Source organism: Thamnophis sirtalis, unplaced genomic scaffold (genome assembly GCF_051295495.1).
Source record: "Thamnophis sirtalis isolate CommonGarterSnake01/CBP01778 unplaced genomic scaffold, rThaSir2_p1.2 scaffold_10, whole genome shotgun sequence".
Classification (NCBI taxonomy): domain Eukaryota; kingdom Metazoa; phylum Chordata; class Lepidosauria; order Squamata; family Natricidae; genus Thamnophis; species Thamnophis sirtalis.
In genome coordinates, this window is record NW_028261390.1 from 8,876,878 (window position 1) to 8,901,929 (window position 25,052).

Sequence of the window (25,052 nt, forward strand, 5' to 3'; positions counted from 1 at the left end):
ATCACCACGCACATATGTGCTAGTCGTTCCTGACTCTAAGGGGGGGGGGGTTTGCTCATCTCCATTTCAAAGCCGAAGAGCCAGAGCTATCTGAAGACATGGTCATGTGGCCGGCATGACTAAACCCTGAAGGCGCACGGAACGCTGTTACCTTCCCACCAAAGGTGGTCCCTATTTTTCTACTTGCATTTTTTACGGGCTTTCAAACTGCTAGGCTGACAGAAGTTGGGACAAGTAACGGGAGCTCACTCTGTTACGTGGCGCTCGGGATTCGAACGGCCAACCTTGCTGATCGACAAGCTCAGCGTCTCAGTCACTGAGCCACCACGTCCCTCCAATAGCAGCTAGTAGTTCCAATAGCAACTAGTAATTTTCAGCTAACAGCTCATTGGCAGGCCAAGCAAAGTACAGAAGAAGTATGAAAAAGGAAGTAATGTTTGATATTGTGAATGCAAAACATAGTTTTAGTTTAAACACATTTAGTCACTTTGGTTTACTGCTTTCATTTTGAAGTCAGGGGTTCTTTACGTCCTCTCCCCATGTCTTTAGTGAAATGGCCCTTCTAAATGAAATTTCTGCACAGGTCTTGTAGAATGAGGATCGGATTCCCCATCACATTGGATAAGATAAGTTCTCTACATTTGTCATTGGAAAGCAGATGTTCCCTATCAATTTCTTTTTTTTTTGTTTCAAAGGTTTTATTTCTTTTAAAACACAAATATTTCATCATTCGTCAATCATTAAATCTAAATCTAAATCTAAAAATCTAAAATCATTAAAACATCGAAGTACAATTTTTTTGTATGCCCCTCCCTCCCTCCACCCCCCAACCCCCCTCCTCCTCCCCCCCCCCCGACTTCCCAGAACCCGTACACGGTATGGATTTTTAACAAACACAGTCTAAAATCTATTGAGAAAAAAGAAATAAAGAAATTAATGACATCTCTACATTCATCTTAGCTTCTTCTTGCTGATCTAACTTTAAACAATTGAAATCATTTCTGATCTTAAGCATAGGCTAACTGGAATTTCTTGGTCCCGTATTTATTTTGTATATAGTCAATCCATTTTTTCCAGTCTCGTTTATATCTCTCATTTGAGTGGTCTTTAAGATATGCCGATATTTTAGCCATCTCGGCTAAGTTTGTGACTTTCAATGTCCATTCTTGAATTGTAGGCAAGTCTTCCTTCTTCCAGTATTGCGCCACCAACAGTCTTGCTGCCGTTATTAGGTGCAGAATCAAATTAGTCTCTACCACTGTAAAGTCAATACATATACCTAGTAAGAATAACTGAGGAATAAACTTTATCCTTCTTTTAAAGATATTTTGCATAATCCACCATATTTTTATCCAGAATGCCTTAACCTTTTGGCAGGTCCACCATATATGATAGTATGTAGCATCAAGAGAACCACACCTCCAACATTTAGGCTGTACATTCGGATACATAGAAGCCAACTTTTTAGGATCTAAATGCCATCTATAGAACATCTTATTAAAAAAAAAAATTTCCTATCAATTTCTCAATTTCCTTTCTCCTAGTAGTGAAAGTAGGAGCTCTCCTAAAACTGCCCTTCTGAACGTTTTTGCTTCAAGTTTTCCTTTGGGTGGAACAAAGTGTGGGAAGCCAGAGAGATTTCTGACTGTGGGGTCCTTGGTGTTCTCTGAGGTTGTTGTTGGTGGCTGTTTTTGCAGACGTTTCATTACCAAACTAGGTAACAGCATCAGTGCTAGAAGGGAGTGGGTTTGCTCTCATTTTATTACCTAGTGGCTTGCTCTGTTAGTGTTGGCAGGAATGTTCTTGGTGGTTTCTTAATCAGGCTGTGCTTTATCATTTATCTGAATTAGCAGTTCCTTAATTGAGGTATTGTTTACTTGTTTGGTCTAGTGTTAATCTTAATATTAATCTCGACTCAGCTGGGTCTTGTTTGCTTTTTGACTTTTTAATTGCCTCACCTGAATGGTATGTAAATGTTGTTTATCTCTATGTGTCTATCAATGGTCAGTTTGTATGCCATGCTTCAGGAATTCTCTAAAAATGTTTGGATCTGGCTTGGTTAAAATCACTCCAAGCAATACTGCAATACGCTAATAAAGAGAGCAAACCCCACTCCCTACTAGCATTGATGATGCTACCTAGTTTGGTAATAAAATGCCTGCAAGAAAACAATCAAGCTCAGAGAGTTCCAAGGACCCTTGAGTTACAAACATTCTATTACATTGCAAAGAGTCAGAGAGAGAAATAATTCAATGAAAGGTAATTCCCACAGCAAGGGCGCCTAATAATTTCTTTAGCATTCACTTTTTTGGGGGAAAACTGTCCAAAGCAATTTTCTTTTAAAATCTATATATCTGCCCTACACTAAATTATTGAGTGAGAAATCTATTATCAAGTGAGCAGAAAATTTGGGGGTGGATGGGAAGGGGGTTATCAACGAACAATATATAACTTATCTGCAAATAATGAGTCTAAATATAAAACAATTGAGAACAGAAGAAGGTAATAATGGGAGGAAGAATGCAATGATGTTTTCATATTTATTTCTGTATTGTGTGTGCAGAAAAGCTTTCTTCACACAGAGAGAGCCAACATTCAGCTCTTAGTTGAATCACACAAGGTTGATTGTTAATTTCCAGATGTGTGAATTAAGCATTCCAGCTAATTGGGATTCTGTTTCTCTTGTGGAATGCCATTTCTGTTAAGGGAGAGGGAAAGAGTAGGAAAATGGATTGGGATTGAGATTGGGTGCACTCAGAAAATAAAGGTGGACTTTACCAATTGCTCGGAATTAAAATCTGCTGTGCTATTTGTGCACTTGATGCAAATAAAGTCATAATCTTAGAAAGATAAAGGGAAAGGGGGAATTTATTCACAGCCCTCTTGAATCTCACATCCTCTAGTCCAAGGGTATCCAACTCCCAGGGGCACCAGGCCATGGCATGCCCCATCCGTGGGATGCAAAACCACGTCCCCTCCGGTCCGCGGAAAAAAACTAGCAATAGCAATAGCAGTTAGACTTATATACCGCTTCATAGGGCTTTCAGCCTTCTCTAAGCGGTTTACGGAGTCAGCATATCGCCCCCACAGTCTGGGTCCTCATTTCACCCACCTTGGAAGGATGGAAGGCTGAGTCAACCTTGAGCCGGTGAGATTTGAACCGCCGAACTGCAGATAACAGTCAGCTGAAGTGGCCTGCAGTACTGCACTCTAACCACTGCGCCACCTCGGCTCTTCTCCCTCTACAGAACTATTCCCTGGTGCCCAAAAGGTTGAGGGCCACTGTTCTAAACTAGGATTAAAATTCCCAGAATGCCCTTTGAGCTACGGTGGCACAGTGGTGAGAATGCAGTACTGCAGGTTACTTCTGCTGACTGCCACCTGCCTGCATGTTCACATTTCAAATCTCACCAGCCTTCCATCCTTCCGAAGTGGGTAAACTGAGGACCCCGATTGTTGGGGGCAAGAGGCTGACTCTGTAAACCGCTTAGAGTGGGTTCTAAAGCACTATGAAACTGTATATAAGTCTAAGTGCTATTGCTATTTGGTAGTGGTGGCTGCAGGTAAGAAATTCAGGAAGCAGGCCATCCGGAAGGTATTTCTTTGGGGAAATCCAGAATAGGTGGCATCTTCTTAAAAACATCTTGTTCTTTCTTGGGCCTAAAGCAAAAGCAATTTGCCATTTGTCCATTGATTTAAAAAAATGCCAATTCTAGTAATCTACATCACATCTGCTTCCCAAGTGGGAAAAATTATTAGAATCCACTTAAAGGAGCTGAAATCCATTACCATTTCAGCATCTTTGCAAACCCAAAAGGCCATAACATTCCAATTTCACACCTTGGCCCAGGGGCAGCAGTTTAAGTAAATTTAAACTACAATTAAATTTACAAATAAACTCGACTTACAATTGAGCCCAACACTCCTGTTGGTAAGTGAAACATTTGTTAAGTGAGTTTTGCCCCATTTTTCAACTTTTCTTGCCACAGTTGTTAAATGAATCTGGCTTTCCTATTGACTTTGCTTGTTGGAAGGTTGCAAAAGGGGATCACATGACCCCGGGACACTGCAACCTGTCATAAATATGAGTCAGTTGCCAAGTATCTGAATTTTGAGCATGTGACCACGGGAATGCTGCAATGGTTGTGTGAAAAATGGTCATAAGTCACTTTCTGCAGTGGTGTTGTAATTTTGAACGGTCACTAAGTGAATTGTTGTAAGTGGAGAACTATCTGTATTTTCCCTAGTTTTCCCTGTTGATAGCTGAGAGGAAAATGAAGGAGAATGGGGCAATTTAAAATTACCTGTCTGAGCTTTAATAGCCACGGTCTAGGATCTAGAAGTTGTGGGGTTACAATTTCCTGTAAGGCTCATCCAAAATTTGAGGTCGAATGTGAAGCTGCAATCCAGGCAACGCCCCACAGATTAACAGAGTCGGAAGGTATCTTGTAGGTCATCTAGTCCAGCCCTCTGCTCAAGCAGGAGACCATACACCATTTCTGATAGATGGCAGTCCAGTCTCCTCTTTAAAGTTTCCAGTGATGAAGCTCCCACAACTTCTGAAGGCAACTTCTCTTCCACAGGTTGATTGTTCTCACTGTCAGAAAATTTCTCCTTATTTCCAGGTTGAATTTCTCCTTGGTCAGTTTCCATCCATTATATTCCTTCTCTGGCCTTCAAGTGCCTTGGAAAATAGCTTGACCCCCCCTCCTCTCTTTGGCAGCCCCTCAAATATTGGAAGACTGCTATCATGTCTCCCTTGGTCCTTCTCTTCACTAGACTAGCCCTGCCCAGTTCCTGCAACCGTTCATCGTATGTATTAGCCTCCAGTTCCCCAATCATCTTGTTTGCTCTTCTCAGTACTTTTTCTACAGTCTCAACATCTTTTTTTTTTAATAATGTGGTGACCAACACTGGATACAGTACTCAAGGTTTGGTCTCTATGGATCTTTCTATACGCTCTCAGCCTCATCAGGTTTTCTGAAGATACCTGCCTACCTTACAGGGCTGTTGTGTCAAACGGCACGGCGATTTGAACCAAGAGCATAGGGAAAAACCAGAAAAAGTGCCGAGGTGGCGCAGTGGTGAAATGCAGCACTGCAGGCTACTTCAGCTGACTGCAGTTCAGCAGTTTGGCTGTTCAAATCCCACCAGGCTCAAGGTTGACTCAGCCTTCCATCCTTCCGAGGTGGGTCAAATGAGGACCCGGATTGTTGTTGGGGGCAATATGCTGACTCTGTAAACCGCTTAGAGAGGGCTGAAAGCCCTATGAAGCGGTATATAAGTCCAACTGCTACCTTACAGGGCTGTTGTGTCAAACGGCACGGCGATTTGAACCAAGAGCCTAGGGAAAAACCAGAAAAAACAGCTTTGGGTTGCTAGCAAGCAGCGCCGCCTTCCGTTCCCTCGCAGCGCCAAGAACCGCGGGCCCGAGCAGCTCCCTCCAGGGTCCCACTCCCAAACTCATTTACTAAAATCCGGACGAACAGATGTTTCCCTCCAGATGTCCGTCACCTCCCCCCACCCAGCGCGATCGCACCGGCAGCGGGGAGCACGCAGCCCTCCCCGCTTTCAAGCAGGAGCTTGACCCGGATGGGTCGACCCCAAAGCCCCCCACCACCACCACACACAGGTCCGGCTCTTCTCCCCAACCTTCTCCGCCCGCCGCCACCGATCCGGGGGTGCAGCGGATCGCCTTGGCATCGCGGGCGGGCGGGCTCGGCTGGCTTTTGAGGGTGGCGCAACACACACACACACACACAAACCTCGCTCACTTTCGCTGCGAGACTTTTCCCTTCTCGCAGCCGGCTCGGCTCCGAAAGGAGGAGGAGGAGGAGGAAGAGGAGGAGGAGGAGGAGGAGGAGGAGGCGATTGGCTGCCGCTTCGCCGGCGCTGCGAGTCCCGCACGCCCGCACGCCCCGTACAAAACTCCGGCACCGGGGCTGCGCCTGCCCCACTCAAAGCAGGGGCGAAGGAACCTGCCGGAGCTGGGGCTGCCGTTGCCGTTGCGCACGCGCGCCTGGTCCCCCCGCGGGCAGGTTGAGGGGCGCCTTTCCAACCCCCCCGGCCCATCACCGCCCCCCACCTCCCAGCCTCCCTCAGTGGTTTCCCGCAAAAAACCCACCCAACCCACTCGAGGCCGTGGCAGCTCGCTCAGCTCCCGCGCGCTCCGGACTCGAGCGGGCGGCTTGAGGAGCGAGCGAGCGAGTCCTGCCTCCTCCTCCTCCGGCATCCCAAGGCAGCGGGGGAGGCATGGCGGGCTCTCCGCGCGGGCTGCCGTGGTGGTTTTGCCTCTGGTTCAGCTGCTGCTGGTTCAGCCTGGTGGCCGAAGGCTCCGGGCTCGCCCAAGGGCGCGTCAGAGGAGGTGGACGAGGCGGCGGGCGCAGGAGCCGGGCGGCCGAAGCTGAGGCGTTCGGGCAGCCTCCCCCGCCGGGCGTCCCCGCCGGAGACAAAGTGTCGGAACACATGCTCCGCCTTTACGTCCGCTACAGCGGCCGGAGTCGGGATTCGGAGGCGGCCGGGACGTCCCGGCTGTTTCACCCGCGAGAAGGCAACACGGTGAGGAGCTTCCGAGCGCTGCCGGCAGGTGAGAGTCCGAAGGGCTCGCGCGGGAGTAGGGGTGGAGTGGGGTGGGAGCGCGAAAAGCGGGGCAGAGAAGGACGGAGGGACGCTTCCCTCAGCACGAGGGTCCTCGTTTTGCGTCCGGTGCGCGCGGGGTCGCTGCGTCGGGGGTAGGGAGGGGGGGGGGCTTTGGGGAGAGCGAGGCGCCTGCCGCTGCTGCCCCTTTCGTGACAGGTGCGCCTCTCGCGGGGCTTCGCGAGACGCGCTATCCAGGCGGGACTTTGGGGCGACGGCTCGTGAGGTGCGGCTGGCGGTCGCAGGTCTGTAATTAAATAGAGGCGTAAGCGCGGGGGGGGGGGTTTGCCCTCGCTCGCGCCGGCTGCACGCGCCGGGTCGCGCGGCTTTAAACTCGGCGCGCGCTGCTGCGGGGATGAGTCGCCGTTACCTGCGGCGGAGGGGGAAGCACACACCCCCCACGCCGCGCGCGCCTGGACCTCCGCGTCTGTGGGTCGCTGACCCCCTTTGAGCGAGCGCTCCCCGTAGCTCATGCCTGCCGAGCCAACCCTATGCCTTGCGGGAGTTTTAGCCCCTGGTGTAAAGTTACACAGGAATGTGCCACAGTTCCTTTAGTCACCTTTCGAAGTTGCAAGGGCACTGAAAAATAGGTCCTGGGACCTGTTTTTCACAATAATTCATTTTTCATTTCATTTCCCTTTATTTGTATGCCGCCCTTTTCCCTGGGGGGGGACTCAGGGCGGCTCACAGTTCAAAAAAAAGGGGGGGGGAGGACAAACAATGTTCCAACATAAAGACAATACAACATATTAAAAAGAAACACAAGAGTCACACGATTCGAGTGGGGTTAGAATCTAACCCCAGGCCAATAATATTGATATTGATATTGATAATCATAATGATAATCATAATGATCACCACCACCATCACCATAATCATAATCACAACCATAATCATAACAATAACCATAATCATAACAATAACCATAATCATAACAATAATCATAACCATAATGATAATCATAATCTTGGGTGAAGCATGTCACAGTGATACCCATTGTCATCGGGGCACTTGGCACCATGTCCAACAATTTTACAAGATACGTCAACAAATTGCAGCTTCCTGCCATAACGCCAGCGGAACTGCAAAATACTGCTACTCGGAACATCCTATATTTTAAGAAGGTCCTTGGTTGATACCTAGGACGCTGGCAGCAAACCGTGTCAACCATTAGCACCAGTCACTGTTATTTGTAATGCGTTTTTGAATGTTCAGTTGGCTGAGTTTCATGTTTAATGAATAAAGTATATGAAAATGAAAATAAAAGAATGATACCCATTGTCATCTGGGCACTTGGTACCATGTCCAAGTATTTTATAAGATGCATCCACAAATTGCAGCTTCCTGCAATAACACCAGCAGAACTGCCAAAAAACTGTGCTTCTTGGAACATTGTATATTTTAGGAAGGTCCTTGGTTGATCCCTAGGACGCTGGCAGCAACCCGTATCAACCATCAGCACCAGTCAATGGTGTTTGTGATGCATTTTTGAATGTTCAGTTGGCTGAGTTTCATGTTTAATGAATAAAGTATATAATAATAACAATACTTGTCAGTGCACATCATATGTTCAATGAGATTGGTTGAGCTCCCCCCCAACACAATACAACTCACAGTGAAGACAACAAGAAAAAATCCCTAACCCAATAAATCATATTAACAAACATCCAGTCCCGTAACACCAGTGTCAACATGCTACATACTCTAACATACATGCGTGTGACCTTTGCAGCATTCTCATGTAGTCAACATTTAGACGCTTGACAACGGATTCATATTTATGGTGGTTGCAGTGTCCCCGGGGTTATGGGAATCCATGGGAATCAACCTTCTGAACGAGCAAAGTCAGTGGGGAAAACCAGATTCACTGAGTTACTTAACTTGTCCACGGCAGCGAGTCACTTGACAACTGTGGCAAGAAAGGTCGTAAGATGGGGCAAAACTGATCAAATGTCTCGGTTAACAATGGAAACGTTGGGTTTGGTTGTCGTTGTATGTCGAGGACTATCTGTATAAGTAAAGAGTGGGGGGCATCTCTGGAATGAATTGTGGTCGCATTTCTAAGTCAAAGAACGAAACTGTGGTATTGCATGGGATCCTTTTTCTCCTGGAGGAATCTCCATACACTGGTTTTTAGTTCATGTTAAAATAGAAGTTGAAGCAAACTCATCCTGGGTCAGTTTTAGGGATTAAAAACTCTGTTCTGGCAGGGAAGGTGACCGGGAGCAAAACGATAAGAGAAGTTTCTTGTGTAAACAGGGTTTGTTTGCAGAAACACTTTTTGAGTTTCCATATCTTTAAAAAAATGATTTCTCGGAGCTGTCCTGTCTTTAGAACCCACGGAAAATCTGCTATAGGTGATTAAAAATAGTAAGTGGGGGTGGGAAAGACAGTTCATGTCCAAATGCGTGAATCCTTTTTAAAAAAAAAATTAAAAGCAAAGCATAGCCATGGGTTTACGTTTATTTTTAAAAAACGCTTCTCCTATGCATTCGATCTATTTTTCTTCTTCTCAAGTATAAATCGGAGCCTGAGAAATTATTACATGCTAGAAACTTTGCAGGCTGCTATTAAGATTGCCCTGCTGGAGGCATTTAACAGGCATTGAATGGAAGTTCATTGAGACATCAGGATCTGCGGATCTCTTTTGCTTCTTGCTCCAGTGAACTCTAAAGGAATTTGGTGAATGATTTGGCAGCTGGACCTAGTCCAGAGTCTGTGCTCGTCTCAAAATCTCTATTCAGATATTTTCCCTGCCTTACGATACCCCGCACCACCACTCAAAAAATTCCTACCTGCTCAGTTGAGAAAGCTATTTTTCAATGTGTATTTGAAATCTGCAAGATAGTAGCCAAGTCTCAATCAATCAATCAAAACAGAGCTGGAAGGGACCTTTGAGGTCTTCTAGTCCAACCCCCTGCTCAAGCAGGAGACGCCATACAATTTCAGATAAGTGAATATCCAGTCTCTTCTTAAAAACCTCCAGTGATGAAGCACCCACAATAAGCTGTTCCACTGGTTAATTGTTCTCTTCTCCTTAATTCTTCTCTTAATTCTTAGTTAATTCTTCTCTTCTCTAAAATTGTCTCTTAACAGCACTACTTAATGTTTTAATATATTCCTGTAGAGCATTAGGTACCTTAAAAGCTGTTGGAGAAGTATAAAAATGTAAAGCAGGGGTTGAAACTATTCTAACAAACATGTAAGTATAAATAATAATAAGAAAAAAAATCAATAAAAGTTCCACCTTGCACCCATTAAGCCTTTCTGATGTAAGGGTTCACCTTTCTAACCCAATCCTGCACATGCTTACTTCGAAATAAAATCTGCCTAGCTCAGCATTTCAGTTAGAAGTAATCAGTTGGCTTATTAATGTAATTAAGCACACAATGATACAATGCAGAATAGAGATAGCTGTCACCAGTGGTTTTACTTCATGCGAAGCAAGAAATTATATTGCTTCTGAGCAGGAAAATCAGTCTGATAATTTATGTTCCTTCTGAACCATTTTTTTTGTCTGTTTCATTAAACAGCCCATTACAGAGAGGGTAAAAGTAATTTGTTCCTCTTTATATTTGGTCTCCACAATGTAAAAAAAAAGATGTTGAGACTCTAGAAAGAGAGCAGAGAAGAGCAACAAAGATGATTAGGGGAGTGGGGGGCTAAAACAGCTGTCATAGGAAAATTCTAATAGGAAACAAAGGCAACAACACAAGCAATAATTCTTACTTTGAGATCAGAGGTTTATTATTTCTAATAATTTGGAACATTAGAAATGAATAGATATAAAAGATATAATAGCAGTAATACACTGCATTAACAAATCATTTCAGTGGGCCAATGAGAAATGGTAAACCCTATAAGGACTGCTATAAATCAAAGAGCTGTGAGCTGATCTTGAACCCTATCCTTTATACTGTTCTCCTAACCATATACATGCTTCACAAATTCACTGTCACTTTTCATGAACACCTGTGTACATTACTTTCAATTCCTCATTTCCAACAGTTTCATTCTTCCTGTTTTAAATGAATCCATACACGTGCATATTTTGCAAAAAACGTATTTCACACTTAGGAATGGTTCAGCAGGATTTCAAATATTGCTGGTAAATTTTGAAATCATCTTAGCTGAAAACTTTGGTTCATATCTCTTTCTTCTGAGGCCTTCTATTGCCCATAGGACTAATTGAATCTAATAGATCAATAGGCTATGCTTTTTAATTCTCATACATACGAGGAACAGTTGCTGGAATTGGGTAGGTCTGGTTTAATGAAAAGAAGGATTAAGGGTGACATGATAGCAGTCTTCCATTATCTCAGGTGCTGCCACAAAGAAGAGGGAGTCAAGCTATTCTCCAAAGCACCTGAGGGCAGGACAAGAAGCAATGGGTGGAAACTAATCAAGGAGAGAAGCAACCTAGAACTGAGGAGAAATTTCCTGACAGTTAGATCAGTGGAACAACTTTTCTCCAGAAGTTGTGAATGCTCCAACACTGGAAGTCTTTAAGAAGATGTTGGATAACCAGTTATCTAAAGTGGTGTAGGGTTTCCTGCCTAAGCAGGTTGGACTAGAAGATCTCCCAGGTCCCTTCCAACGCTGTTATTCTATTCTAGTCTATATTCTCTTTTTAAATTTATTTTAATAAATAAAAGATTTATTTTTAAATTTATAAGTTTATGCTCAGAATTGTATAGGTCTGAATCAATTACACAAACCAAATTTAGTGTAGTGGTTATGATGCTGGCCTGGAAACCAGGAGACTGTGAGTTGTAGTCCTACATTAGGCGTGAAAAGCAGCTGGGTGACTTTGGACCATCTATCTATCTATCTATCTATCTATCTATCTATCTATCTATCTATCTATCTATCTATCTATCTATCTATCTATCTCTCCCTCTCTCTCTCTCTCTCCCTCCCTCCCTCCCTCCCTACTTACCTACCTACCTACCTATATACATGCATACATACATACATACATATATACCAGGGGTGGGTTCCTGCCAGTTCTAAGCTCTTCTATAGAAGAGGTTCCACAAATCTACAGTGCCGTTTAGAACCGGTTCCAGCTCCCTCCCTCCGCCCATCCGCACATCATCAAGATGAAGAGCGAGAGGAGGAATTCTGGGAGTTGAAGTCCACACGTCTTAAAGCTGTCAAGTTTGAACACCCCTGGGGTTTTTTTTCTAAAGGGTTAGGGGTGCGAGGGTCTTGTAACTTGACAGCTTTACGACTTGCCTGCTTCAAAGGCCAGAGTTTCTGAGCCAACATTTTGGTTGCTAAGCAAGAGCGTTGTTAAGTGAGTTTCACCACATTTTACAAGTTGGCCACGCCCACCCACTCACATGGCTGGCAAGCCACTCCCACTCAGTCACATGGCTAGCAAGCCACTCCCACAAAGCAGGCCACACCTGCAGAAGAGGTTCTAAATAAATTTGAAACCCATCACTGATACATACATACATACACACATACATACATTATGTCCATCACCGTGACTTATTTATAAAATACAATAAAGGGAGAAGAAAAATCTAAAAAAAAACCCAGCTTTTTCTATCCTAGACATCTGAGGAACACAAAATTTTACTTATGTGAAAATCAGTGTCATTAGTTAGTCAATCTCTGATTAATAGTCTGTAAGTCTTCTCCTGCAATCTGAAATCCAATTACACAATTGCAATGAGACTCGGTAATATTCCATACTCTTCTATTAGCATATTTACTGGGCCTACAAGTCAGTTTTACGTGCAGATTATGTTGCTTAGTTAAGGAAATAAATGCAGTAGGCTACCGAATGTGCAGTTAACCATAAGTTATTTTCAGCATGCCTCTAAAAACATATAGCTCTGTTTGGAATAATTGTAAGTTTGATGTGGTCTGGAAAAAATTCTACGGCAAGCTTTACAGGGGATTTAGCTAACCCCTAGATAAACTACTGAAAATATTACTCTCTCTCTCTCTTTTTTTTGCACAATATATTTCGGGACCAAGGAATTCTTATAGAGACAGAAGTTATTTCTTAGCAAAAGGATCTAGGCACGAATTCACATGGAATACCGAAGATAATTGACGTCTCAGAATTATTGGATCTCCAAGTTATGCTCAAGTTTTATTCTGCCGCTCTATGTTAACTATCAATCTCTTAGCGTTGATCTGTGAACAAAGTAATTCTGATGTCTTAGATCCGTGATAGTGAACCTATGGCACACAGAGACATTTGTTAGGGCACGCAAGGCGTTGCATGGAGCATGCGCGTGCTGGCCAGCTGACTTCGGCCTTCATTTTCAGCCATTTTCAACCTCAGGAGGCTTCAGGAGGGCTTCAGAGGGCAAAAGACTACCCAATGCGCAAACCAGAAGTTTGGGAACGGACTTTCCGGTTTGCGCATTGGGCCGTTTTTCTCCGTCTGGAGGGCCTCTGGGACGGGTGGGGGAGGATGTTTTCACCAGGCGTGACCCGACAAATGCGTGCATGACAAAAGCACGGCAACAAAACTGCGGCGAAAAACCCGCGATGTCATAAATGCACCCACAACAACGCGCCGACAAAACCGCGCCCACAAAAGCGCGATTTAAGTTAGCAATAGCAACAGCAGTTAGACTTATGTGCCGCTTCATAGGGCTTTCAGCCCTCTCTAAGCGGTTTACAAAGTCGTCACATATTGCCCCCACAGTCTGGGTCCTCATTTCACCCACCTCGGAAGGATGGAAGGCTGAGTCAACCTTGAGCCGGTGAGATTTGAACCGCCGAACTGCAGCTTAGCCGTCAGCTGAAGTGGCCTGCAGTACTGCACTCTACCCACTGCGCCACCTCGGCTCTCTAAGGTAAGGGTTAGGGTTAGGGTTAGTGTTAGGGTTAGGGTTATTAGGTTGTTATTAGGTTGTTATTAGTTGTTGAAGGCGCGCTTTTGTTGGTGCGCTGTTGTTGGCGCGCTTCTGCGCGCATTCGTTGGTGCAATTTCAACCTCACAGTTTTCTTGCCGCAGTTTCGTCGGTGAGCTTTTGTCGAGCGCGCATTTGTCGGTGAACCCTCCCCAGGCTCCTAGAAAGTCTCTGGAGCCTGGGAAGGGCGAAAAATGGGTCCATTGCATGCCAAAAGTGGGGTCGCGCTTGCAGTGTGGGGGTCGTGCGCATAGAATTATAGATGTGGGCATGCTAGAATTATAGAGAGGGCTGTAAAAGGACTACAAAGCGGTATATAAATCTATTGCTAGTAAGGTGGAAAGTCCTATTACTCTGTTAAGCAAGTTAATATAGGAAGGGAGGGAGGGATGGAGACATTTTAGGTAAGATTCTTCCCACTCACAGATGGGCATCGCAATTTCAGCTCTCATTAAATACAAGGCAGCAGCTGTGTATAGGTAGTCCTCCAGTTACAACAGTTCATTTAGTGACCATTCAAAGTTACAAAGGCGCTGAAAAAAGTGACCTAAGACCGTTTTTCACACTTATGACCGTTGCAACATCCCCACGGTCACGTGATTTACATCCAGGTGCTTGACAACTGACTCATGTTTATGACGGTTGCCGTGCCCTGGAGTCATGTGACCCCTTTTTGCGACCTTCGAACAGACAAAGTCAATGGGGAAGCCAGATTCACTTAACAACAGTATAAAAACTGCAGCGATTCACTTAATAAATGTGGTGAGAAAAGTCATAAAATGAGGCAAAACTCGACTTGACAAAATAAACAACATAAATTTTGGGCTCAATTGGAGTCATAAGTTGAGGACTGCCTGGATGCCATGATAGCCATCTGGGTCCATAGTCCAGGATTATTTAATTTTAATAGAAGTAAGGGACGTGGTGGCTCAGTGGCTAAGATGCTAAGCTTGTTGATCAGAAAGGTCGGCAGTTCAGCAGTTCGAATCCCTTGCGCCACGTTACGGAGTGAGCTCCCGTTACTTGTCCCAGCTTCTGCCAACCTAGCAGTTCAAAAACACGTAAAAATGCAAGTAGAAAAATAGGCACCACCTTTGGTGGGAAGGTAACAGCATTCCGCGCACCTTCGGCATTTAGTCATGCCGGTCACATGATCACAGCGACATCTTCAGACAGCGCTGGCTCTTCGGCTTTGAAATAGCACTGCCTCCTAGAGTCAGGAACGACTAGCACATATGTGCGAGAGGAACCTGTACTAATAGAAGTTCTTTGGTGCACGTAAAGGTGTGGACAGTGGTCAGTCATTCCAGGCAAAGTATTGTGTGCTTCATTTTAATGAGTAGTTTGTACGAATCTTCTAAGATAGTAATTTCCTTGTTCACCACTGGTGAGTCAGAAGCAACCAGACAAAGTTATTTTTAAAAGCTAAAAAACACAGTTGTTGCTCCCCCCCCCCCGCCCCGTTGCCGTAAATTGATAATTCCATGCACAATTAACGTAGGAAGAGATGCATACGGATTCTAAGTTACGCTGGTTGGGAATTCCTACAGCCTGTTACATCCAGAGGCCAAACGCTTAGGAAGTTGTGCGATTGTTGCAAGCTTCGTTCTGCTTGCTCTGAAAACGACTACAGGTAATCCAGTGGTGGGATTCAATTTTTTTTTTTTACTATCGGTTCTGTGGGCGTGGTGTGGCTTTGTGGGCGTGGCTTGTGGGCGTAGCAGGGGAAGGATACTGCAAAATCCCCATCCCCTCCTGGGAAAAGGTTACTTGCAAAGTCCTCATTCCCTTCCCACCCCACAAACCAGCTTTCCAGATCCATTCTCCTGTTCAGGGTAACAAAAGAAGATCGACTGGGTGGGAAAAACTGGGAAGCTTTCAGATTCAGATTTCCCCAGATGTTCCAACATGGCTCTCTTCATAAATTGGAACTTAAAGGAATCTTTTGCCTTGGACTCTGATTTAATTTTGGATGCTATTTGGAACCCTGACACCTCTACAGGCAATCTGGATGAAGTTGTCCTGAAGATTTGAACAGTGGGGAGCCCATGTTCAGGGCCAACCTATGAAGAACGGTTATAGGAACCGGGCCTGGCTAGTCTAAGGAAGAGAAGGACCAGGGGAGACATGATAGCAGTCTTCCATTATTTGTGGGGATGCCACAGAGAGGAGGGGGATCAAGCTATTTTCCGAAGCACCTGATGGGGCCAGACAAGGAATAATGGATAAAACTGATCAAGGAGAGATTCAACCTGGAGATTAGGGGAAATTTTTTGGTAGTGAGATGAATCAACCAGTGGAACAGAAGTTTCCTTGGGAAGTTGTGGGAGCTTCATCACTGGAAGCTTTCAAGAAGAGGCTGGACTGCCCTCTGTCAGAAATGGTTGGGCAGAGGGTTGGACTAGATGGCCTACAAGGTCCCTTCCAACTCTGTTATTCTGAATTGAACTTTAACCAGCCCCCCTCGCTCCCCTTCCTTCCCTCCCTCCCTCCGTCTTTCTGTTTCACTTTCTCTCTCTCTCTTTCTCTCTCCCTCCCTCCTTCCCCCACCTACAGCATTGTTGTTCTATAGAAACTTATCACTTCTCGCTCTTGGCTAAGATCAAGTGTAGTGTGTGTGTGTGTGTGTAGAAACTTATCAGATACTTCTATATAAACTCCCCTGAGCTCCTAATGAAAGGTGGGACAGAAATCAAGAAAATTAAATATAATCAATTAAATTACGGGGGAGGGGAGCGTTCTTTTAGCTGGAGACAAATCCTGTGTGTGTTTATTTAGAAGCAAAATCTCAGAAATTTTATTCTAGAATTACTGCCCTGAAGTTATTTCTTTGTACTGAGGAAAGCCTTTCAGGCAAATCCAAGCAATTGAAGTTCAGCTGAATGAGAAGAAAGGTGGAATATACATCAATTAAAAAAAAAAAAGGAAACAGTCATAACTCTCACTTGAAAGTGATGGGATCTAAGCCCAAACTTAACTATAGTAAAAGTGAAACATATTTCTGTTTCACCTTTCCCTTAATGCAGTGGTTCCCAAACTTGGCAACTTTAAGACTTGGGGACATCAACTCCCAGTATTCTCCAGCCAGTTCCTGTTTTCTTTTTTCTGATCCCTTCAAAATATAAACGAATTTTGGGAACAGACATTTATATCTGCTGATAGTTGTTGTTGTTATTATTGCGTGGTTAATCTTTGGTGAAATTCACGGCCTTTGGGGCTGGTTGGTAGCTCAACAGCTCGAGTCCTAACCAAGGACCTAGAAACTGTTAAGGTAACATCCAAGGATATAAGTTGTTCCAAGTAGGGTGGTTTTTTGTAGAGTCAGAATGTTCCAGTCAGGTAAATTTAGAATTTCCAAATAGTGAGGTAGCCCTTTGGGTATTGCTCCAAGGGCCCCAATTACAATCGGGACAACACTCGATTTCTTTTTCCATAGTCGCTCAATTTCAATTTGCAAGTACCGGTGCTTTGTGATTTTTTCTTGCTGTTTATCTTCAATTCGTGAATCACCGGGTATTGCAATGTCAATGAACCATACTACTACTACTTCTACTACTGCTACTACTACTAATTATTATTATTATACAATTGTATCACAGCGGCCAGTTGTTTCTCCGGATTTGGCATTGGTTACTAGTCGGGCCTCACCCAGGGGCCTAGGACATCGTAACGTATTTTCGTAATATACGTGCAGATCCAAGCAGTGCAGCTTTTTGCATTTGACTGATGGTGATTTTGTCAATTTTTAACTGTTTTAAATGTAATTCCAGTGCTTTTGGAATAGCACCCAGTGTGCCAATTACCACTGGAATTATCACTGCTGGTTTGTGCCATAGTCGTTGAATTTCGATTTTTAAGTCCTGGTATCTTGCGATTTTTTCATGTTCCTTCTCGGCGACCCTGCTATCACCTGGTATTGCGATGTCTATGATTGTGACCTTATTTTTCTCAACCAGTGTGATGTCTGGTGTATTATGCGCCAGTATTTTGTCGGTTTGTATATGGAAATCCCACAAGATCTTGACCATCTGATTTTCGGTGACTTTTTCAGGCTGATGTTCCCACCAGTTTGTTGCTGTTTTAATATTATAATTTTTGCACAAATTCCAATGGATCATTTGTGCTACTGAATTGTGCCACAATTTATAATCAGTCTGCGCGATTTTTTTACAGCAGCTGAGTATGTGATCAACAGTTTCATCAGCTTCTTTGCAAAGTCTGCATTTGGCATCATCAGAGGATTTTTCGATTTTGGCCTTAATGGCATTTGTGCGGATAGCTTGTTCTTGTGCAGCCAGGATTAGTGACTCTGTTTCTTTCTTTAATGTACCTGTTGTTAACCATAACCAAGTTTGTTCACTGTCCACTTTATCTTTTATTTTTTCCAGAAATTGGCCATGCAGTGCTTTGTTCTGCCAACTCTCCATTCTTGATTTTATCACATCTTTTCTGTATTCTTGTTTCATCTGTTGGGCCTTCAGTAGATTTTTGTTCTTTACTTCGATTAATAGATGTTCTTGACTTTCTTTTAAATAATCAGCCAGTGCATGTTTTTCTTCTTCAACTGTTTGCTTCACTTGTAATAATCCTCTGCCACCTGATTTTCGGGGCAGGTAGAGTCTATCAGTATCACCACGTGGATGTAAACTGTAGTGCATTGTCATTAGTTTCCTGGTTTTTCGGTCCAAAAAGTCCAAATCAGTTTGTGTCCAGTTAACTATACCAGCTGTGTATCTTATAACTGGTATTGCCCAGGTATTTATGGCCTTGATTGTATTTCCACCATTCAATTTAGATTTCAAATTTTTCCTAACTCTGTTGGTGTACTCTCGCCTGACAATAGTTTTTACTTCTCCATGCTTGATGTTATCCAACTGCAGAATGCCTAAGTATTTGTAGGCTTCATTTTCTTTGCATTTAATTAATTGGCCATTGGGCATTTCAATTCCCTCACATGCAGTGATTTTGCCCCTTTTTATGGATACAGTGGCGCATTTTTCCATGCCAGACTGCATTGAAATATCGGTGCTGAATACTCGGACTGTGTTTGTCAATGATTGGATTTCTATTTCTGACTTTCCATAGAGTTTCAAATCATCCATATATAGTAAATGCGAAATTTTTTCAGCTTCTTTGGCTGTTTGGTAGCCTAATTTCATTTTTTTTAAGATTACTGATAGTGGGATCATTGCGATGATGAAGAGAAGAGGTGAAAGTGAATCACCCTGGAAAATTCCTCGCTTGATATTAACCATTCCGTAGATCTCATTCCCTACTGCCAACTCAGTTCTCCATTGTTTCATCGCCTTTTCAGTAAAGGATGTAATATTTTTGCTAATGCCAGTTGTTTCTAAGCATTTTATGATCCAACTATGTGGCAGTGAGTCAAATGCCTTTTTGTAATCAATCCAGACCATATTCAAGTTCGTTTTTCTGTTCTTAAAATTTTCTAATATCATTTTATCAATTAGGAGCTGATCTTTTGTGCCCCTGCTCCTTCTTTTGTTGCCTTTTTGCTCTACTGGCAAGATGTTGTTTGTTTCCAAATAATCCATCATGTTATCTGCAATAATGCCTGTGAGTAATTTGAAGGTTGTTGGCAAGCATGTTATTGGTGTGTAGTTTTCAGGTGTTGTTCTTTTAGTTGCATCTTTCTGAATCAAGTATGTTTTTCCGGTTGTCAACCATTCATCAATTTGGCCCTTTTGTAAAATTTCATTCAGTTGCCTGGCCAATATTGCATGTAAACTGGTCAGATATTTGAGCCAGAAACCATGTAATTGGTCCTTTCCAGGTGATGTCCAATTCTTTACCTTTTTAACTCGATTTTTGATCATCTCAGTTGTTATTTCTAATACTTGCATTTGTTTGTTGCCAATGCTTTTCTCAAAGTCATGTATCCACTTTGCTTCCTTGTTGTAGTCCTTTGCATTTTCCCACAATTCTTTCCAGAATTCAACTGTGGCCTGCTTTTCTGGTTTTTCACTTTTGGTGTCACCATTCACATTAAGACTTTGATAAAAACGCCGTTGGTCTGATCGAAATTGCTGATTTTGTTTATATTGGATGATTCGTGCCTCATATCTTTCAATTTTTCTAGCTGTTGCTGTTATCTGCTGTTTTACAATCTCTTGTATCCAATCTATATCTTCTGATTAGCCGATCTATGATTTTGTTGTTTTTAAGCCGTTGCTCATGCATGTTCTTTAAGTTACTAGCATCTGCCCTTAATTTTTTGATTTTTTGTTCTAGACGGATTTTCCACTTTGGCTTTGATGCTTTTTCTGTTGTGTGACTAGGTACTTTAATTTTAATGCCTAGTTCATTAGTGACTATTACAGCTGCGCTGTACATTAACTGGTTTGTTTCCAAGATGGATCCCGGTTCAATTGTTGAAAACACTGCATTAACCATTTTCATGATAGGGGCCAAAATTTTCTTAGGCACAGTTGTTGTTGTTGTTGTTGTTATTATTATTATTATTATTATTTGGTTTGTCAAACATACAGAAGATAGTAGGTATAAATATAAACATGGATATAAACAAAAGAAATCAATACGAATAAATGAGGACAGTAGGACAGGGACGGAAGGCACACTGGTGCACTTATTCACGCCCCCTTTATGGACCTCTTAGGAATGGGGTGAGGTCCACGGTAGACAGTTTAAGGTTGAAGCTGTTTGAGGGTTTGAGGATGTAACAATGGTGTCAGGTAGAGCATTCCAGGCGTTGACCACTCTGTTGCTGAAGTTGTATTTTCTGCAATCGAGTTTGGAGCGGTTTACCTTGAGTTTGTATCGATCATTTGCCCATGTATTATTGCAGCTGAAGCTGAAATAGTCATTGATAGGTAGGACGTTGTAGCAGACAATTTTGTGTACTATGCTTAGGTCCGACCGCAGGCGGCATAGTTCCAGATTGTCCAACCCAAAATTTTGAGCCTGGTGGCGTCAGGGATTCTATTGTGAGCAGAGGTGTGTTAATTTCACATTAAGTGGGGGGAGCGGAATCCAAAGTATATATTCAGATGGGTTTTTTCCCCACAACTTTTTACTCTTTTCCTCACTTCACATTTGAGAGCTGGTGTTAAGCAAGGTTTTAATGTGGGGTGGGGTGGGGGCACAAAGTCTTGAAGAAATGTTGGTTTAAATCTTTTAAAGTTAAGTCTTAGCAATAGCAATAGCAGTTAGACTTATATACCGCTTCATAGGGCTTTCAGCCCTCTCTAAGCGGTTTACAGAGTCAGCATATCGCCCCCCCAGTCTGGGTCCTCATTTTACCCACCTCGGAAGGATGGAAGGCTGAGTCAACCCTGAGCCGGTGAGATTTGAACAGCCAAACTGCAGAACTGCAGTCAGCTGAAATAGCCTGCAGTGCTGCATTTAACCACTGCGCCACCTCGGCTCTTAATGGTTGGTGGTCCCAAAAAATGGTCCATGGTGAAAAGGGTCACTGATTAAATTTATTTATTTTATTTAGTTAGTTAGTTTGTCAAACACGTCCAAGATAACAGGTATAAGTATAAACATGGACGTGTGAACAAAGGGAATGAGTACAAATATTAAATCGCTGATTCCTTGTAACATCTAGGAATTCTACTGTCAGGTTAGTTAACAAACCAGAATAACAATAAGCTAGAATCTGGAGTTTTGTCTTGACAAAAAAGACTCCCTGTCTGGATGAATGCAATGCCATTGATAGAAAATGCACAGACTCACACCACTCAAGGGAAGCTATTTTGCTTCCTTTGGGGAAAGTTGATTAAAAGGTATTTATTATTCTAAAGCTAAGATATCTTTGGATAGAAGCCCATCGCTGCATTCTTCAGTTTGCATATATTCCGTTTCCTTGCCTGTGGGTGGCAGAAGTCTTGCAAACATACAGTTCACTTACCCTTTCCTTTCCCCCCCCCCCTCCGTGATCCTTTTTCAGTTCAAGTACTGAAAAAATAGCAAAAATGACTGTAAAGTTTTTCAAATGTTGGGGGATACATGCAAGAGATTTAACCAATAAGGTGATGTCTCTCCTGTCACTTAAGATGTGACAGCACATTTTTCAAACTGTTACAGACTGAAAGTCTATTTGATGTAATACCTTAAATCATATAGCTTTAAATCGGTAGCTTTTTCTAAGGTCATGTTTTCTTCTTTTTTTTTTAATGAAACATATAGGATATGGATGACTCAAAAAATAGCTATTTCTCAGATATATTGTGACCTTGAATTCCAAGCTTTGCAGACTCTTTTGACAAGTTATCAGTAACCCAAAGCTGCTTACTCCAGCTAAAAAAAAAATGTGAGTCCATCTGAATCCCAGCGGAAGTCAATCATTCTAGAGCAGGGGTATCAAACTCAAGGCTCGGGGGATGGATCTGGCCCACAAGGTCCTTAAATCTGGCCCGTGGGACCACCCTGGAGACAGCAAAGATCTGGCTGGCGGTGCCTCTGAAAGTGAAAACAGAGCTCAGGTGGGCCGAGGAAGGAAGGAAGGAAGGAAGGAAGGAAGGAAGGAAGGAAGGAAGGAAGGAAGGAAGGAAGATTATAATGAGAGGGAGGGAGGATCTGAAGGAAGTCCTGCCTTAGCACTTGGCCACCACAGGTGCCCCCCAACACGAGTACCGTCAATCTGGCCACGCCCACCCCACTCATGCGCACCCCACCCACTCCGGTCCCCCTGAGGTCAAACACAACCTTGATGCGGCCCTCAATGAAATCAAGTTTGACACCCCTGTTCCCAAGAGAAAATACCCTAAAATTGTAAGGCTCGGATTGCAGACTGCTGAACAGTAAATTAAATCAGCATTTATGCTGGCTGGGAAATTCTGGGAGTTGAAGTTGACCCATCTTAAAGTTTCCAAGATTGGGGAACAACAAGGAAACAAACACTGAATTGCAGTTACGTATGGATATAATGTCGAGAAACCATCACAAACCACTAGGCATAGTTTTTTTTAAATTGGCTTTAATTAGCAATAGCAATAGCAGTTAGACTTATATACCGCTTCATAGGGCTTTCAGCCCTCTCTAAGCGGTTTACAGAGTCAGCATATCGCCCCCAACAACAATCCGGGTCCTCATTTTACCCACCTCGGAAGGATGGAAGGCTGAGTCAACCCTGAGCCGGTGAGATTTGAACCGCCGAACTGCAGAACTGCAGTCAGCTGAAGTAGCCTGCAGTGCTGCATTTAACCACTGCGCCACCTCGGCTCTTTAATGATAAATTACACTGATTGTTTAGTTTTTGTTTTGATTGTCGTTCCACCCAGAATCACATGCAAGTGGGTTGGGTGGTGGCGTTCCCCGGGATAGTTTTTCCTGGCCTTATCATATCATCAGCGCATACCTACAAATGTAAATGCAAATACAGCACAGTGGGTGTGTGACAGAACATGTTATGTACACATAGTGCCAAAGAGCAAGCATCGGGCTATAGGAATATGAGAATGCCCATAGCACAAGCAATGCTTGCTGGCTTGGTTTTTTTTTTTTAAACAAGAGTGTCGAAGTTGCATTGTTCAAGGTTAGGGTAGTTTTTTGCGTTTGTTTGTTCTGGCAACTTGACACTAAACAAAACTTGTCTCAACCTCTTTCCCACCAAAAGTATTGGCTTGAAATTCACCTAGCAGCTGGGAAATTTGATTTCTATTGCAACGTTTATATTCGGTTAATTCTACTGTTGTATATGGTTTCAGTCCACTTTTGGGGCAGAAGAAGTTTATTTTTGTAACCTTGAATGGAAGTTTCCTGTCTACCAACTTTAAAAAGTGTGAAATGGCTCTTGGAACGTGTGGAGAGGCAATTCTCTAAAACCTGCAGAAAGCATTAATATTGTTCTCCATCAGTGACGTGCGGTGAGCTTTATGGCTGGTGAGGCAGCAATTTTTTTAGACTTGTGGACTTCAACTCTCAGAATTCCACAGCCAGGCATGTTCAGTTTCGATTTAAAGCGACAGCATTTGTTTTTCTCCTTTGCTAAATAAGTTTCTTTCTTTCTTTTTCTTTTTCTTCTCCCTTCCCCTCCCTCCCCCCTCTCTCAAACACACACACACACACACACACACAAAGTTGCACCAGTAGGTGAGGCACATCGTTCTCCTGCCTTCTCCTATAGAGGGCGCTTTTTTAGAGGCTTTTTTAAACAGTTAAGCACTAAGCAGAGTCATCCACTGTGACTCTGGCAGCAACTAGCTCAGCCTGACCTCAGTTCTTGCCTTTTTCCTTTTACATTTTTTTTTTATTTTCATGATGACAGTGGTGCGGCTCTGCCTCCCCTGATTGCACGTCCCTGTTCTCCATTATGGTTTTCATCGGTATAAATTCCAGCTAGTCCTCAAGTTATGACCACAACTGAGCCCAATTTTTTTTTCACTAAGTGAGACAATTGTTAAGTGAGTCTTGTTCCATTTTTCGCCTTTTCCTGCCAGAGTTGTTAAGTCAATCACTGCCGTTGTACAATTAGTAACACCGTTGTTAAATGAATCCGGCTTCCCCATTGAGTTTGCTCAAAAGGGATCACATGACCCCCCAGGACACTGCAACCGTCCTAACTATGAGTCAGTTGCCAAGCAACTTAATTTTCATCATGTGACCGTAGGGATGCTGCAACGGTTGTTAAGTGTGAAAAACGGTCATGAGTTGTTTTTTCGGTGCCGTTGTAACTTTGAATGGCCACTATTGTTAAGTTGAGGATTGCCTGTATTTTTAGAGGATGAGGAAAAGAAAAGAGCAGAGGATGGGGGAAGAGAGATAGAGAGAAAAAAAATGAACACGTGAAAAGAAAAAAATGTGAGCATTTCCTTTGTACAGTTTACACTTAAGTGTACACTTTGTACACTTAAAACACAGAGCTCGGATATTTAATCTGATCTTCCAGATAACTGATATATTTTTTTTTGGCACATCTTTATGGTGCCAGGCGCATTGATTAGCCGGATGTTCTTGCTAACACTGTCTTATGCCCTGGGATGTCAAACCACTTAGTAGGTATTACTACAGTCTCATCTTTCCTATTGCCTATTTGGTATCTTATGATACGAAAACTTTGGTGTTTGTATCTTAGGATTTATGTTGATTGCTTTTATTTAGTATTTTATGACTATCGCTGAGTGTTGCATCTTAGGATTAATGATTATTATATTTTATGATTGTGATTAGGATTTATCACTGGTTGCTTATATGTACGCTGAAAGCTTATGTAACTGAGACAAATTCCTTGCGTGTCCAATCCAGTGGTGGGTTTCAAAATTTTTGGGAACCTACTCTGTGGGTGTGGCCTCCTTTGTGGGAGTGGCTTGCTGGCCATGTGATCTGGTGGGAGTGGCTTGCCGGCCATGTGTTTTCTTTCTCTCTCTCTCTTTCCTTCCTTTTGTCTCTCTGTCCCTTTTTTCTTTTTTTCTTTCATCTCTCACTCTTTTTCTTTCTTTTTTCTTTATTTATTTCTTCCTTTCTTTCTCTTTCTCTCTCTCTCTGTGTCAGTCTCTCTGTGTGTGTGTGTGTGTGTGTGTGTGTGTGTGAGAGAGAGAGAGAGAGAGA

The 25,052-nt window shown here is 43.2% G+C and overlaps 1 protein-coding gene across 1 annotated transcript in view; it reads left to right on the forward strand.

The window, feature by feature from the left end:
- The first annotated feature begins 6,207 nt into the window (after window positions 1-6,207).
- The window catches only part of BMP3 (bone morphogenetic protein 3), a 38,576-nt gene continuing 19,731 nt past the window's right edge, over window positions 6,208-25,052 (forward strand). The window contains exon 1 of the mRNA XM_087724005.1: window positions 6,208-6,586. Within this exon, the coding sequence (XP_087580131.1) occupies window positions 6,253-6,586 (334 nt within the window). The 5' untranslated portion in view covers window positions 6,208-6,252. The remainder of the gene's footprint in view (window positions 6,587-25,052) is intronic.